This window comes from Chionomys nivalis, chromosome 19, assembly GCF_950005125.1.
Source record: "Chionomys nivalis chromosome 19, mChiNiv1.1, whole genome shotgun sequence".
Taxonomy (NCBI): Eukaryota; Metazoa; Chordata; class Mammalia; order Rodentia; family Cricetidae; genus Chionomys; species Chionomys nivalis.
In genome coordinates, this window is record NC_080104.1 from 7,789,350 (window position 1) to 7,806,758 (window position 17,409).

The following is a 17,409-nucleotide window of genomic DNA, read 5'->3' on the forward strand; positions in this document are numbered from 1 at the left end:
TGGCTCCACATCTATTTTTACCTCTCAGGATATGAAGGCTTCATTCAACGCCAAAATTTGGGTTCCTGTCTGGGTTTTTTATTAATATCCAAATGGGCATGATGCCACCCAGGAGTCTTAATTGGGTTCATATTCTGGTTCACTTAGAGAATTAAAAGGTAGGAATTTAAGGACACAACAGGAATTTAAGGACACACACAGCAGGAAAGATCTCCCATGTAGCCGACAGAATTAACAGTTTGAAAAGAGCAGGGGGAGCTTCTGCTGATAGAGGAAGAAGCACACAGGGCAAAGCCCACAGGAAGACCCTCTGCAGAGCAGAAACCCAATCTAGACTCCTTGAAGACTGGGGTTTTGATGGCCAGTGAGATGTCCTCATCCCCTTGTTTAAGGCTGGTCAGTTTAAACAAAGACAAAGTTGTGATGAGCCCACAACTTAGAGGTAAGCATGACCTTATGTGGCCTTGATGTTGTGAGGCTGGGGGCAGGGCAAGTAAGCCGGGTCTTTGGCTGAGGTCAGGGGTGTAGGGAAAAGGAACATGTGCTATCTTTATTATTATTATTTGTGACCTGTCCTACCTGCCTGTTAGGGACCCGCCTAACTCCAGTCCCATGGGCACATGGCAGGGGAGGAAATGTGAGGGTGATGGCCCTTTCCCTGTAACAGCTTCTGGTTCTAGAAGCAGCCCTGTGAGCTGGGGACTGTTGTCTTTGTGGACTGGCTGGGGAAACGGGAGTTCTTCCGGCTGGGAAGTGTCGAGGGAGTGGGAAGAAGGAAGAAAACAGGAGAGGACTGGGACATGGCAGGCATCTTGGTGGGAAACTGTCCTACCAAATGCAGTCTGGGTGGCACTTGGGGTGGAGAGAGGAGGGCCCTAAAGTCACCAGAGAGAAGGGCAGGCATGAAGCCCAGGGCTACCTTGCAGTGCAGGCGGGCCACTGGGGCTCTCCAGCCAATGAGCCTGTTTCTAGAAGGGTGAAAAGGGACAGCCTTGTGCTGAGCTGGCTGCCTGGCGAGTTGAGTGGTTTCTAGGAGCCAAGGGCAAGGTCAGGGGATAGCTGGACATTTAAACATAAAGACACTCAGGTAGCTGATGTCTTCTCTGTGACTCTGAGCCTGCCGTGTCCCTGTCACTCTCAGTAGGCCCTGGCGCCGGGCCATCACTACTCTTGGAACTCACTTTGCTGTCACGGCCCTGCATTTCTTGCTTGTTTCTGGTGATTTCCTCCTGTAACCCCTGGCATTCTCTCTGCATCTCCCCCTCTTCTCCTCCATGGCCTGTGTTCTGCCCATCCCTATCCTATCCTTGCCCTCTCCTGCCCTGGCAGTCATTAGTCCCTTTGTTTCAAAAATAGCTGTACTTGCTGATTATTGGAGCCAGAATCCAGTCCAGCAATGCACTGGCCAGGGCAACTGCGTCTGCACTTTTGCCTGAAGAACTTTTTTATCCCCCTGCCTGCTGCTAGAAGGGAAGACAGCTTCGTGTCCACGGAAGAGCCTACAGTACCTCTTGGTATCTTTCTTGTCTGTTTTTCTAGTCACTGTTTCCTATAAATTTGAAGGTAATTTACATGCTGGTTAAATGAAGACTTGACTCAAATATATTCTAGGTCGTGTGTTCTGTCCACACAGGGTTCATCTGTTTGTTTGTTTGTTTGTTTGTTTGTTTGTTTGTTTGTTTTGGAGATGGGGTTTCTCTGTGTAGCCCTGGTTGTTCTAGAATTCACTCTGTAAACCAGGCTGACCTCAAATTCAGAGATCTGCCTGTTTCTACCTACTGAGTGCTAGGATTAAAGGCATGCGCCACTGCCCAGTGACTAGGGTCATTTTAAATGGGTGTGTCTCTATTCCTGCATCCCTCCTGCTTTTTAAAATTGATTTATTTTATTTTATATGTATGAGTGTTTTGCTGCATAGAGGCCACCACATCTATGCCTGGTGCTTGTGGAACCTAGAAGAGGGCATAGGATCGCCTGGCACTGGAGTTACAAAGGGCTATAAACCACCGGGGGAGCTAGGAATCAGAACCAGTTCCTCTGCAGGAACAGCAAGTACTCCTCATAGCCGAGCCATCTTTCCAGCCCCCATCTCTGGTTTTGAAAGATTAAATCATCTTGAGATTCTAGATAACTTTGCTGTACCCCAGTCTGCGTTAGCCAGGTTTCTCTGAAGAACTGATCAGTCAGTTGGTCAGTTTAGCTCAACAATGGTCGTTTCACAGCAGGAAGACAGAGAAGTCACTACTTGTTCTGTCCAGGATGCTGGCTGGCTGGATGTCTCCCCATTTGTCCAGTCTATGAGGCTGGTGTCTCCTCCTTCCTGCTCTCCGGCTCAAGTCCTGGGAGACTTCTGGAGAGCTGCTAGTTTCCAGTCCCTGGTGTTCTGAAGAAGTTGAGTTCAATGCAGGCTGCAACAATAGCGTAGATAAACTTGCCAGCAAAAGTAACAGGCACATGGCAGACAGGCTGCCACCAAGAGGTGTAGCTGGGATTTAGGATCAGCCTTCTTGATCCAAATAACCTGACTAAGAAAATGCCACACGGGTGTGCCCAATAGCTGGGGTTTTAGCTGATTCCAGATGTCAAGTTGATGACCAAGATCAGTCAGCACAAATAAAAAAGCCAAACTCAGTCCTCTGGAAAAGTAGAAATTGTCCTCTCAGCCCCTCATTTAACTTCACACATACTTTAACCCAGCACCCAGAAGGTGGGACTCTAAGTTTGAGCTCAGCCTGGTCTATAGAATCAGTTCTAGAACAGCCAGGGCTACACAGAGAAACCCTGTCACAAGCAAACATTAGCCACTCAAAGCAATGGTGAACCCTAGTCACCTGGGGCTGGCGGGCCACACACATTAGAAATACGCACACTGCCGTAGCTAGCTCTCCATCACTGTCACACCCCTATGTAAAGCAGCATCAACAGGAAAGATGTGTTGCAGCTTGTACTTTAGAGGTCTCAGTGTGTGGCTGACCACTCTGAGGTTGCTGGGCTATTGTGAGGTCAGGCTCATTACATAGATCATGACCTAAAACTGTTCCCCTCGTTCAGCTTAGAATGTCTGGGGACACGATCTGCATTTATAGGCATGGCCCTAGTCACCTACCTCCAACTAGGCTCTACCTCCTCAACCTCCCCTACCTCCTAGAGATGCCTCATGTTATGACGTAATCGGTGGATCCATCCATCGACGAAGCCTCAGCCTCTGGAACCCAGCTGCTTTCAGAAGCCCAGAAGACAGCAATCAGACCTTCAACAACTGAGCCTTTAGGGAACATGTCACATCGAAACTTAGTACATATCGTCCAAAGAAAATGCCGATGTGTCATAAATACTCTATACAGATATCTTACAGACCCTTACACAAGGGCCTGCACCCTGAACCATCAAAGCAGAGAGAGTACGGTGCAGTTCACGCCGACAAAGCATGAGGATCTTGTGAGCCTAACCCATGGATGATGGTGTTCCCGCAGACACCATTTGGTGCATTGTAGTGGCTCCGTGAAGATTTCTTTATGTTGGAAGTAAACTACATTTCAGATGTAGTTTGTATTGCCAATATACATAAATACAGACAAATCATTTTAAAAAAACAAGATTTATTTTAAGAATATGTGTGTGTACATGTATGAGCGCAGGCACCTATAGAGGCCAGAGGCATGGAATTCCCTGGAGCTGGAGATGCAGATGGTTGTGACGTGGGTGCTGTTAACTGGGTGGCCTTGGTGGTTACGTGCTGAAAGTATGATGGGCTCGCAGACCTCTGGAGAATCTAGAGAGAAACTGACCCGTGCCTAACAGGTGCCTCACAAGCCTTTCACTTGTCATCTTGAGTTTTTTCTAGAATCCCCTGGGAGATGTGGCTCTGGGCCACAATTAACTTAACTGAGGCCGAAATACCATTCACTGGGTTAGGGTCCTTCCTAGACTGTATAAAATGAAGAGAAAACGAGCTGAGCAGACCTCCATAGCTCTTTGCTTGTTGACTATGGATGGATGCAATGCGAGCATCTGCCACAAGTTCCTACAACTATGACTTCTCCCCAGGGACGAATGGAGCCTTGAGCCCTCTCCACTAAGCGCTCTTGTTGGTGTGTTTCATTATAGCAGGACAGTGATTAAAATACTTCCCCACCTGGCGGCAAGGCATTGAGCTTGCAGGCTAATCCCTGCAGACAAAAGAGGGGTGATTCCTTCACTAAAGGTCAGAAGAGTGAGCACAGGAAGGTGGGCAGGCCCAAGCAGCAGGAAGGACTCAGGGTGTCAGAGAAGGCAGCAGAAGTAATGGGGCTTTGTTCAGCGGTGATTATGTTCGCAGTAGGTCACATGATGGTATGACTACCCGTGCAGTTGTGGTTACTGAGTTAGCTATAGAGTTAGCTGGGGCTATTCCTGGAGTCAAGATAAAGCATCCAGTGAACAATAGAAAATTCTCTGAAAATGGATAGAATTTGACACTCCACTTTAGTGTAGATAGTCGAGACCTGCCTTGGTTTGTTCAAAGAGCAATCAAATAACATTTGTTTATAAACCTGCAAAGATCAGATAAGCTGCTTGACTACTTGGCTGGTATGCATTCCAGATAGTTTACCGGCCAGTACCACAATCTGAGCTTGGAAGTAAACTTGACACTTAATGTCTACAGAAGAGAATTGAGCCTAGAATTTATCTCTCAAAATGGTGTGGCTGATTTTTTTCCCATGTCCTTCTTGTAAATCACAAGCTTGGAATGTTAAGGTGGCCTTTTGCCAAAAGACCAGCATCAAATATTTATGTAATACCCCGGCACGTAGCTTTTTGTGCACCATAGGGAAGCATCTTTAATAAAAAAAACACAGTGATGGCAGAATGTTTTCCGTAGGCGGAGGCCGGTTTAACCTTTACACATCAGGAGTCTTCACTCTGAAACGGACCCTATTTACACCCAGGTTGGCACACACTTCAGGGAGGCTGGGCAGTGGAGGTAATGAGGAGAGGGGACAAGCCCATCAGAGCAACGACTCCTTACAAGTCCGGCTGTCTGTCTTTCCTTGGTGTCTGCCGTTACAGATGACCAGGTTTTCACAGCTCTTCTGAAATTGCTTTGTTGTAGGCAAGTAGGTAATTCAGCTTTCTATACTCAGAGTCGCAAAGCAGAGCAGCAGGCATGGGTCTAGAGACAGGCAGTGGCTGGGGAGGAAGGGGCGGGAGCCAGACATGGTGGGAAGGACCATGTTCCTGCCCTCTACGTTGGGGGTCTCAGCTCAGTCTTGCTGCGCTCTTGGCGGACTAAAGGCCAGCTTATGGTTTACGTGGCAATGGACATTTTGTACTTACAGCTCAGCAGGTGCATTTAGAGTGTTTTCCATTGAGAAGATGTAGGTCGAGGCTTTGGACATTGAATGGCTGTATCCCCCAATATCCAAAGCTCAGGAAACTCCTCAGGTGTTGAGATTTGCAGACACTCATGCCCTTGTATAAAATGGCTTAGTGATTGCATATAGCCTCCTGTGTACTTTAAATCACCACAGAATGACTTACAATAGTTAATTCAGCGTAGATGCTGAGTAAATTGTTTGTTATGCCATATTGCTTAGAGAATTGCAAAAAGGGGTGTTCTGTCCAACACAGAATTTCATGTTTTCCTGTATGCTGTTGATTGACTCCATAGAAATGGACCCTGTAGAGTCAGAGGGCCACTTCTGACATTTTCTTGAGGTCTAGAGGAGCTGTGAACTGTTCTGTAAGGCCTTTGAGGAACTATTGTGTGTCTGCCATTGTTGAACACCCATAGATGGGGACGCAGAAAGCTTTATTTTAAACATGGTAGGTGGCTTTCCTGTGGCAGGGGCTCTCCCCTGGGAGTGTTACTGAGAACTTAAAACTGAGCCAGACTTTGGACCATGCTTGTCCTGGGCCCCAAGGTTTACACGAGGCTGTTCACCCAAAGGGCACCACTCCCTGGTAGGTCATCTGTGTCACATGTCCCTTGGAGACCAGTGAGCTAACACTCAGGGGCAGCTGTCATAAAGCTCCAGAGAGAACCAAGCTTGCCAAGGCTGTCACATGGTTGATTCCCAGGCTGGGGAATAAATAGGAAGTCCGAGTGTACAGTTGGCTCACTTGGGGAACTTAATGAAAGTGGAGTGTTGTCAAGGCTGCAGGTACTCCAGGAATCGCTCTGGTAACCATCATTCAATTCAGCTGTCCGGGCATCTTTATCATCCAAGATAGGACTGCCCCCAAGCTGTGCAAAGTACACTGGTTTCACTTCATCTAGGTTGAGCACTGTTAATCACTTACTGCCACGGTAATGCCATGGAACAAGGCATTCCCAAACTCACTGGTTTAAGAGTAGCGGTTTATTCCATTGGGTTTTCTGGATGGCTGGAGCCCTGTTGTGATCCCACCAAGCTCACTCCCAGTCTTTTGATAAGCAGGCTCCTGCTGGATCCACTGAGGCAGCCCTGCTCCATGCGTCTTTCAGAGTGGTAACGGAGACAGGAGGTCAGGTTCAACCCCACATATGGGTTCAGGCTCTGCTTCTCACCTGCCATCATCCTGGAGACGTCTTATTACTGTTCATTTCCCCCCCCCCAGCCACTTGAATCCAAGTCTCTTCTTAGGGATTCTGCACTTCATCTGTCATTGGCTGCCCCAAACCACTGAGTTTGCCTGCAGGCTGTCCCCTTTCTGTCAGGAACTCAAAAACCATACAAATTCACACCACCTGCTTGCTTATTCCGTTCATATCTGTCTTCATGTCCTTTCCTGCTGAGGAAATAAGATACCCGACAAAGCATCCGAAGGTTTATTTGGCTCCCGTCACAGGTTACAGTCCATCACAGGCAGTCAAGATAGCAGGAACTCAGCATGCATCTGTGCTAAGAGCAAAGAACAGTGCATATTCAGAGCATGGTCTGCATTGTCACACGCAGGATTCCTAGAGAGTAATGTCACCCACAATGTGCAGCTCTTTCCATCTCAGTCATCAAGCTAATGTCCTAACAGCCACCAGCTGACCTGGTCTAGGCAAGCCCTGACCGATGGGAGCCCTGGTCTAAACCATCACGCCCATGGCCGCCAACCTCATTCCCTCGCTCCACTTTAAATTTCTGTGTCTCAGTTCTGACATTCTGTCTGTCTTCCCGCCACACGATGAGCTCTAAGGTTGCAGGGACTGTATTCTGCTGCCCATGAGGCCCCCGGAGTGCCAGGAACAGATGTCAGAATGAGGGGAGAATAGGGGCAGGTCCTTCACTCAGGAAGCTGAGTTCTGTTGTGTTCTGTCCCTATTCGTTCTAAAATTCTGAGCCTAGTTCTGCCTTCAGGGACCATTCATACAGGCAAGAGAAAGGGGAATTATTCCCTCTGTATCATCTGTTTACTCATTTTACACCTTTTATTAGTCTTACAAGGGGGAGTGTGAAAATAAAGTTATACTTAATTCCACCACTCATGGCCACCTTTGATATCTTACGTATTTTGTAACTTTGCGACTGGAGAGAGGGTTCCACAGCCAGGAGCAGTCATTGATGTATCATGAGGACCTGTGTTGGGGTCTGGGCACTCATATCAGCTGACTCACAAATGCCTGTAACTCAAGCACCAAAGGCCCACACTCTTTTGGCTTCTGTGGTCACCCACACACATACATGCACACATAGACACACAAATAATTTTAAACATTTACAGTTAGCCCAAGTGGTACTTTTGTCTCTGTGGTTTTTCTCCATAATATTCTTAAGTATTCTCTGATTAAGTTCCTTGCTATTTTTAGGAGAATAGAGAATGTAGCCATTTCACTAATTTTCTATGATGACTGTTTTGCTTGTTTGTGTGTGTGTGTGTGTGTGTGTGAGAGAGAGAGAGAGAGAGAGAGAGAGAGAGAGAGAGAGAGAGAGAGAGAGAGAGAGACTGTGTGTGGGGGAGTATGTACAGGTGGTTGACTTCAACTGTCTGCTTCTACCCATCTCCCCATTTTTTGAACCAGGGCCTCTTCCAGAACCCAGTCTTGCCATTTTGACTAGGCTGACTTCCCAGCAAGACCCTGAAGGCACTTGCACTTTTCAGTGACTATTGAAAAGGGACTTTTGTAATAAGATAGATCATAATAATGTTAGTTTTCTTTGTCCCAGAGAGTGAAGGGGCAAAGCAGAAAGCTGTGACTCGTGCTAGCATTAGTGGAAGTGCCAGTTTTTCTAGCAGTCACAAAGAAAAGCACTCGAAACTCTCAACACATAACAATCCGCAGCTTTCATGTTTTCCACAAATAAAATTAAAAGGACAGCAATAGGAGAAAGTTATTTGCATTAGTAAAAATAAATAAAAGGCTACACTTAATATTTTTTATTTATAAAAATTTTATAAATATCTAAAAGAATCTAAAATTCCAATAACAAAGAACAGAAACTAGATATTAATTCTTTATGTCCAGTAAATATTGAGAAGTCTATTTCTTTTGTTGATCAGACTGGCAGATTTTGAAAAGAAAATGTTTAGAACCCACAGAGGAACACTGATTTGGTTTGAATTTTAGCTGCACCACTTCCTGGAGAGCAGTTTAACAAGGTCTGAAGTGGCTACCCCAGAAGACTCATCCTGACACCCCATCTTATTTCTCTTAGTCTGTCATAACAATGATCAGTGCTCTCAAGACTTTTTCTCTATAAACATTATTTGCAAAATTACTTAAAAACAATATAATACAAAAAAAAACTAAAAAAGGGTGCTACAGAAAGTTTAGTGGGTTAAGTTCTTGCTAACCAAATTTGAGGTCCTAAGTCCAGATTCCCAGAATGTACATAAAGGCCTGGTGGGGGGTATGTTTGTAAGCCCACAAGGTAGGTGGCTTCAATAAGTAGACATCTGTGTGCCCCTCCCATTTATTGAGGCTAGAAGCCTATGACCCAAAAGCCAGCAAGTTCTGTTTCCAGTTGGAGCTCTCTTCCTGGCTGGCTCTCCCACCTGGGAGTAGGAAGAACAAGTAAAGCACCATGGGGTGTCTTCGCTTCCAGAGACTGAGCTAAGGTTAGGGCTTCAGCAGGTTATTGAGACTCGGCAGTGGAGACTGGGCCAGGGTTAGGGCTTCAGCAGGGCATTGAGACTCAGCAGTGGAGACTGGGCCAGGGTTAGGGCTTCAGCAGGGCATTGAGACTCAGCAGTGGAGACTGGGCCAGGGTTAGGGCTTCAGCAGGGCATTGAGACTCAGCAGTGGAGACTGGGCCAGGGTTAGGGCTTCAGCAGGGCATTGAGACTGAGCAGTGGAGACGGGCCAGGGTTAGGGCTTCAGCAGGGCATTGAGACTGAGCAGTGTTGGCAGAATAGATTGTTTCACAGACAACTCACTAAATGGGACCCTTGCTTGGAGTCTGGCCACCGGCATCTAAATTGATACTCTTTCTCATCGTCTTGTCTAAATGAATGCAGACGAACCGCACCACACCCCAGAAGAAGGGGAGGCACATGTTCTGCAGGGTAGAGGCTCTACCCTGTTCCTTGAGACCCCATCTCTAAGGCATTCTCAAATGACACTGGCCATCCCAAGTAGGCTTGTTGAGTTGTGGAGTACACAGGAACCACATTTTCAGGGCTAAATCATTTGGGAAGCTCCCCCCAAAGCAGCTCTTGACAAGGGCTACCAGAAGCATCCTTAGTACATCAACCACATGGCACCCCCAATGACCCAGAATTAACGCATCCACAGCACAACTGACAAGCTTAGATTTGGCACATTGAGTCTATACAGCCTTTTAAAAAAAATCCCATTTACTTAAATATAGTTTTTCTCCAAAATCTGTGATTTGCCCTGGGTGAGTTCTTCCCGGTGCATCCTGACCCCGGAGCATGAACAGGAAGGTAAGCCTGTGAATCTGACGGTGATTGCCGACGATGAAATTTGGGCTCATAAAATCAAGGATATTATTCAAAAGCGTGAGGTAATTTAGTCTCATTCATTCTGGTGGGGCTAGACTCTGCGGCTGTGTATGCCGTCTTTAATTAACATTCTGAAAAGATGTTCTGATTGGGATTATTAATGAATGCAGTGAAAATTCTTGCTGTTTGTAAGACTTCTGCCACAGACAGCTCAGACACCCCACAAACCAGCTTCTGTTGTTCTTTCCAGACGCCTTCTATGGCCTGACAGATGGAGTATTCATCTTTGAAGCTGTTTCCGCAGAAGATAGCAAAACCACACAGGGCTATGACGCTATTGTTGTGGAACAATGGACAGTCCTGGAAGTAAGTGCCGTACTGCCTCTGGCTGCTTTTGTCTGGGGAGAGATTGTTTCATGATTTGCTCCAGCTGACTGTGAGGCTGGTGCCCGGCTGTGCCTTTCTTCTGAAAGGGGGTTCACCTGGGTAAACCCTATAAGGACCCTCTTGATCCTCTTATACCCTGCCCCCAAGCCGGGGTGGACTCCACGTCTCTCTCTACAAGAAAAACACACATCCTTGCGTATATCATACGGCTGGGTGGAAAGAGGGTTGCCTTTGGTTAATTTGCATATTGCTGTAAACACAAGGGTTATAAAGCGGAGCTCCTCATGATACTGTAAGAGGGAGAGCCAGTGGTTGGTTGCAGAGGTATAATCTGGCCAGCTCCTGCAAGCCATCCTTGGAAGAAAAGAACAGGAGCTCTCTGCTCAGTGAGCAAATGAGGCAAATGTGTTTTCACAATTAGGGTCTCTTATATTTGAGAAGTAATAACCATGAGGCCACTTTGTGACTCTAGGGAAGAGAATTCTCAATCCATGTCCTCGGAATAGCTGCCTTCTCTCTAAGGTTTTCTGGATTTTCTCCAGCTGTGAAGCATGGATGTTCTAATCCAGTCTCAGCTCTTGACTAGACCGGCATTTCTCAAGGGTGACTTTTGTGGTGGGGTAGTGTGTGCTTTAACCCCAGTACTCGGGAAGCAGAGACAGGCCAGCCTTGTCTTCAGAGGGAGTTCCAGAACAGAGCTCCAAGGCTACAGAGAAATCCTGTCTCAAAAAACAAATCAAAACAGAACAAAAAAAAAAAAAAAGAGGAAGAAGAAGAAGAATGACGTTTGTGGAAGACTTTTGTGGAAGTCACATGCAGAATTTCTCGAGCGCAGATATATGGGACCCACCCTGAAAGTGCACTTTCAGCCCAGATCACTAATAACAAAACACCAAAGACAGGATTTTGTAGCATTTGGAAGACGGGAAAGTCCAAGGTCAGGGTTCCCCCCACCCCCTGCCTGGTTTCTGTTCCAGGCTCTGGCCTGGCTTGTGGACAACCACTCACTCAGAGGATGGCTACGGGCTAGAGTCAGTGAGCCCTCAGGTGTCTCTTAGGACATTAATCCTAATGGGTCAGGGACCCACTCTTGGGACCTTATTTAACTATAATTGCTTCCTTAGAGGCCTGTCTCTGCACTGAGGGTAAATTCAGTTAGGACACAAAATATTCAGTCTCTTAACAGCAGTGAGGCCGGCCCCAAGCATTTGTATTTATAATGCCCTGGTAATGAGTCGCTGCCGGTGGCTGGAAGATGAAACTCCAGGCTCTCTACCTGTGAGTCTGTCCAGCTGAGCACAGGATTGCAGAAGGCTTAGCCCCCTGAAGAGGCTCCATTGAACACCCACCCAGACCCATAGGCAGCCCATCTCAGGGACACGCACATATGGGTGTGTTGGAAGCCATCCACACCACCCTGAGTCCAGCTACATCTTCTCCTTTCCATTTGGCCTGTAAATGCCTTGTTTTCCCTCAGGCCTGGACAGGTACCCGAATGGTGCTGGGTTTGGAATTCAAGGGGACACACTGAGGCTGATCATCCTTTTGGATAAAGCTTTACTGGAATAGTCAGTAACACCACAGACATACATGCCCCAGGTGGACAGCTTGGCAGGGGCTCTGAGGAGAGTTCAGGCCCATGAGACAGAGTGGGGTCTGTTTGAGAAGGGAGAGGTGTCATGGCGTCTGGTCGCCATTGAGTGTACTGCAGTATGTACCTGCGGTCGGGCTTTCTCTACTTCTTGGGCAGGAGGGGGAAGTATTGCAGTGCTGGGAAGAGAGGAAGGTATCTTGCTGATGACTGACTTAGAGAGTTAGGAGGAGGGCACATTTATTAACCATGTACCCATTTTATTAGTGGGGGGTAAGAGCACTGGTAGTCTTCAGATATCTTGGTATCTAAAGGTGGCTGGTGCCTGTAAACTTCCTTGGGGAAGTGAGAATTGGGTTGCCATTTCTCCTAGAATCCTGGCACTGACGTCTGTTCGAGTTAAGAGCCTCGCGTAGGCTCGTCCGGGACTTGACATCTCCTTCACTGAAGCTCTGAGAGAGGCTGCCGCAGGTGGCTGTGATCTGACCCCCCCTCACCCCCCCCCACACACAGCATAGCAGTTCCTCTCAGCTTCCAGTCGGCCCTGTTTTAATGACAAGCACTGTCCTCCCAGGCTTGCCTCTAACCTCCTGGGCTCTGGATAGTATCCAAGTTGGGGGTCACAACCTGTGCCCCAAGTCAGGTTTGGCCACTGTCTTCAATAAGCCAATCACAAGAGTCAGATTAATAGTGTGATCCAGGGAAAAAAGAGAGAGAGATTTATTCAATGTGGCCACACTGGAGCGAGGCCCAAAGAGTCAATGACTCCACGAGTCCATCTTTATGGTCCTGAAGAGAGATTAAAGTTTAACATCCGTGTTGCCTAAGTTTTGTCAAGTTGACAGATCTTAGAGTTCTCTGAGAAGAGGGAACCTAAGATGAGAAAACTTGTCCTTGTTAGATTGGCCTGTCAGCAAGCCTGTGGGGCGCTTTCTTCATTGGTGATGCGAAGGGCCCAGGCAGCTATGGGCAATGCCATCCCTGGGCATGTTGGTCCTGGGATATGTGAGAAACTAGCTGAGGAGGCCATGGGTAACAAGCCAATAAGCAGTACTCCTTCATGGCCTGTGCTTCAGCTCCTGCCTCAGCTTCCCCAGTGAAAGACTATAAGCTGTAAATTCAAACCCTTTCCTCCGACCTTTATCACAGCAATAGGAAGCAAACCAAGACAGCATTTAATCAGTACTAGTCAAGGTGTGGCCCCGCCCACCTCAGTCCTGGTCAAGGTGTGGCCCCACCCACCTCAGTCCTAGTCAGGGTGTGGCCCCACCCACCTCAGTCCTGCCAAGGTGTGGCCCCACCCACCTCAGTCCTGGTCAGGGTGTGGAACCTCCCACCTTGCCCATCACTGCCTGGCCTTCAGTCTTGTCCTGAAGGGTGGTGTGAGAAGCTAGAGCTGTGTAAAATCTCTTCTTGGGAGACAGGCTCCTCTCCTGCTGGGGCCTTTTCCTTCCCAGCATGCGATTCTTGGGTCCATTGTTTCAGTGGTCTGATTGAAAGACAAAGGTTTCTTTAGAATGCCCTCATTTCTGCCAGGCCTGCTCCATGAGTGTGAGATGCTATTGTTGGCCTTTTCTCCTTTCTCACTGGTGAGAGCTTGCCTGCCCCTTTATTCCCGGCCCTGCTCTCAGCTCTGTTCCAATTCTGTCACTATGTCTTGGCCCCCCTTTTTACACACACACACACTTTCACCAGGGAGCCGGTTTGGTTTTCTCAGCCCCAAGACAATGCGACCTGTTAAGAGCAGGAAGCTGAGTAGGAACCTGTGCGGGGCGTGGTCCTCCATTCCCAGCCCAGCCTCTCAGTGCAGAGAGGAAACCCACTCCCTCCCGTTCTGTTTCTCAGTGTTGTAAGTGGACACTGGCAATGATGTCTCAAAACCAGGACAAAGGAAAGAAGAAACTCTAGTCTGATACGGTGACCTGGGCCTATAATCCCAGCTCTGGAGAGAGAGATCTGAGGATTGCCCAGAGCTCAATGCCAAGCTGGGCTACATAGCAAGATACTATGTCAATCCCCAGCCCTAAGGAGAGAGTGAATTGAAAACCGTGACCGTAGGCCCTGGCACACAGAGCCACTGTAAACGGTAGCCCATCAGTTGCCTGCTATTGCTCATGACACAATTCTCTGCTTACGGCTTTGGTCTTCATCTAAATAATTTTTGCTAGGGTGTGTGTGAGGACAAATTTCAGCGATTGCCAGGGCTGATGGGGCCAGGTTATGTATTGAAGCCAGCTCTCAAAGAAAGAAACAGAAAATGGTGAGGGGAGCTAGAGACATGGCTCAGTGGTTAGGAGCACTGGCTGCTCTTCTAAGGGACCTGGGTTCAATTCCCAACACCCAAATAGCAGTTCACAACTGTCTGTACCTCCAGTTCCAGGGGATCTGACACCTTCTCATAGACATACATGCAAGCAAAACCACCAATACACATAACATGATTGATAGATAGATAGATAGATAGATAGATAGATAGATAGATAGATATTTAAAAAGAAAGAAAATAGTTGTGTTATCCTTAATTTTAAATTCACAGCCTAAAGTGCTTGGTACCTGGGAGGAGGATAGGACATTTGTATGGGGATTTTCAGTCTAGAATCTGAGTAGAAAGGGTAACAGGTTGGAAAGATCAATGCAGAGCAAGATAGGGGGAAAGAGACAGATGGGTAGACCAAGAATCTCTTTCCATCTGTGTGTTTAGCATGACAGACCAGAAGAATCTAGATGCCATTGTCAACACAAACCACAGCTCTCATCTCAAAGGGAGTAAGAGATAGTTTATCCTGGAGCCATTGTGAGAGACTGTGGCCTGAGAACACAGATTTACATTGTCCCAAGTTCCATGTTCCAGTGTGGAAGCTTGGAGAAGTTTTATGGTTTTATAGAACCAAAAGAGTCATAAATCAAGACAAGTCTAAAATATGTTGGTGAGGACATGAGAGAGTTGGCTACAGGTGGGGAGCTTTTCTATCGGCTGACGATGCTGTAGGCTGACGTTCTTAACTGTAGGCTGGTGGGAGCAGGGGTCTTCCAAGTTAACAGATGTTGAAGTTTTTATCTGTGAGTCTCAAGATGTTAGTTCTAACACAGGTAGGCAAGGAAACTAAGCAAGGATAAGGTGACTAGCCCCTGGACCCATGACACTCTAGTCTCTCCACAGGCCTACAGTTTGAATCAGTCAGTGGGTCTCTGCAGACACAGCTCCTTTCCAGGAGTTCTTGTTTGCATCAGTAAATGCTACCATCGCCTCCCTCCCCAGGGTATGTTCGAGTTCATCAGTGCTTTCATGACATCTGGGGCTAGATGTGAATGGAAGATGGGAAGAAAGCATGCCGAAGCCAAGTCTTACAGTGTAATCCCAGCTACTCAGGAGGCTGAGGCTTGCCTGGTTTGCAGAGCTGAAGGCCAGCCTAGGTAACTTAGTTAAATCCTCTCTCAAAAAGAAAAGGAGTGGACATGAATGTAGCTCGGGTGAAGGAGCACTTGGCTGGTGTGCATGAAACCAAGTCTAGCACCAGCACCATAAAAAAGCACTTAAAGTTGATAAGAGCTGGGCTGGCACATAGTAGGTTTATTAGAAAGGTCAGCTAAAGTGAAGGAGTGAAAACCAAAGGCACACCTGTTAGTGCTGTTAAACTAGGGTCTCTCAGGTGGATCCCACCTCATCATGTGTAAGGCATGTAAGGCGTGCGAGCAGGGCAATGCTGGCTTCTGCGGACTAGAGAGAGAGCTGACCTTGCCATGTGTAAGGCGTGTAAAGCGTGTGAGCAGGGCAGTGCTGCTCCTGCGGACTGGAGAGAGAGCTGACCTCGCCATGTGTAAGGCATGTTAGGCATGTGAGCAGGGCAGTTCTGGCTCCTGCAAACTGGAGAGAGCTGAAAGGCAGTACCCTGGATTTTCACCATTTCCTTCTAGACCTCAGGCTTATATTCAGAATTATTTATCCTCAAAAAGAAAATTTAACTTAGTTTCTGAGAAAGGCATTTAGTCTTCAAAAGATTCAGCTTAGCTCTCTGAAAGAGCACTTCTTTGTCAGTTTATCAGTTCATTTGTCTAGTGGTTTAGAAGATGAAACAGGGCCTAAGTAAAAGCTCATAAAGCTTCATTCCCAGCCCTTGGCTTTCAACTTTGTAGTCCAGGCTGGCCTTGAACTTGTGATGTTGGTGCTGGAATTAAGGCCTGCACCATCACACCTGGCTTCTGTTGAGACATTTCAAGTCATGGTGATGGTGACCCCCATCTGGAGGCTCATTGTGTGTAAGTTGGCTGCCATGAGTCCCAGTGTTGGGATTGCCATCGTTCAACCATAATGGAGGAACTTTACAGGATGTGACAATGTTTTCTGACACCTTTCTTTCCCAGAGAAACAAATCCGTGTGTTCATACGGTACAGAAAGGGTGTGGCCTCCGCAGTTAGTGATGGAAAAGGGGAGACACAGCAGCAGCAGTGTCCATGACCCCACTGATCTTCCTGTCATAACTCAGTACCGCTCAACACACACTGACAACGAAGGGTTCCCGGAAATCATCAGTGTGTTTACGTAGGAAAAGTCCGTGGGAAACCTGATAGCTGAGACAAGAGCAGGGAGCTGGGATTGAGATCTCATCAGGGTCTGATCTCAGAACAGTTGGTCCTGACATCATGTGGCTGGGGGTGATGGATTAGAATGGGGAGAACAGAGCCTGGGCCTGAATTCCAGGATGAGAACAAGAGCCATGTTCTGTGTGTCCTCCGGGACATCTGCTGTTGACAGCTTGGGTGTGGTTAGGAGGGGGAGCACAGTCAGTCTTGTCAACAGTTTGAGGATCTTGCCAGGGTTGGGAACCTGTCTGCCAGCTCGCCCTCTATGGTCCTAGTCACAGGGCGGCTACACAGATCCAGGCATCACACACAAACCTGGTACCGACGGTCAACAGGAGCAGTTCCTTCTCTTCCTCGTGTCCGTCCTTACAAGTCAGGCCGTTTTCAGAAGCCCCAGCTGAGCTTCTCTTAGGCGTTGTTGTTCGAGCTGAGTTACAGACTCCCATCACTTTCAGGAGTCAGAGTTGTCTGGCACAGGAGTGTTCGCCACCAGAGAGGCACATGGTTCTCCCGTGATGACTTAAGGGAGGCATTTAGGAAGAAAGAACTAAGGTGACAGCCAGAAGGAAGAGTGTGACTTTTCATCTGTCTACGCATTTCTCTGATGAACTTCATTTTGTTGTATCTGTTTTACTCCAGATATGAGCAGTGGGACCTTTTGAAAAGTTCATCCAACAAATAAATGCTGAGTTTCTACTGTGTGTCAGCAACCATGAGAATGTGGTGGATGAGGGAAATGTGGGCAGGAAGGACTAATTCCCGTTAAGTGAAGAGAAATGTGGACAGTAAAAATAACATCCCACCTCCTGGCCTTTCTTTATCCATCAATAATTTCTCATTCTTGTCAAGTTTCCTGTGGGGCCAAAGACTCTAAAAATCACAGGAACCTTTTAATACTGATGGGGGGAAGAGGCAGGCATGCCCCTGTGGTAGAGAAAGGGACAAAGTCAGTTTATGTAAAAGGAGACTGCACATTCATTTCCTGGCCACCAAG

At 47.5% G+C, this 17,409-nt stretch overlaps 1 protein-coding gene across 2 annotated transcripts in view; it reads left to right on the forward strand.

Moving 5' to 3' along the window:
• Nucleotides 1–17,409, forward strand: part of Rftn1 (raftlin, lipid raft linker 1) — a 196,310-nt gene that overhangs the window by 151,252 nt on the left and 27,649 nt on the right. For both annotated transcript variants that reach the window (XM_057752062.1, XM_057752061.1), the window contains exon 7: nucleotides 10,106–10,221. In XM_057752062.1, the coding sequence (XP_057608045.1) occupies nucleotides 10,106–10,221 (116 nt within the window). The remainder of the gene's footprint in view (nucleotides 1–10,105; nucleotides 10,222–17,409) is intronic.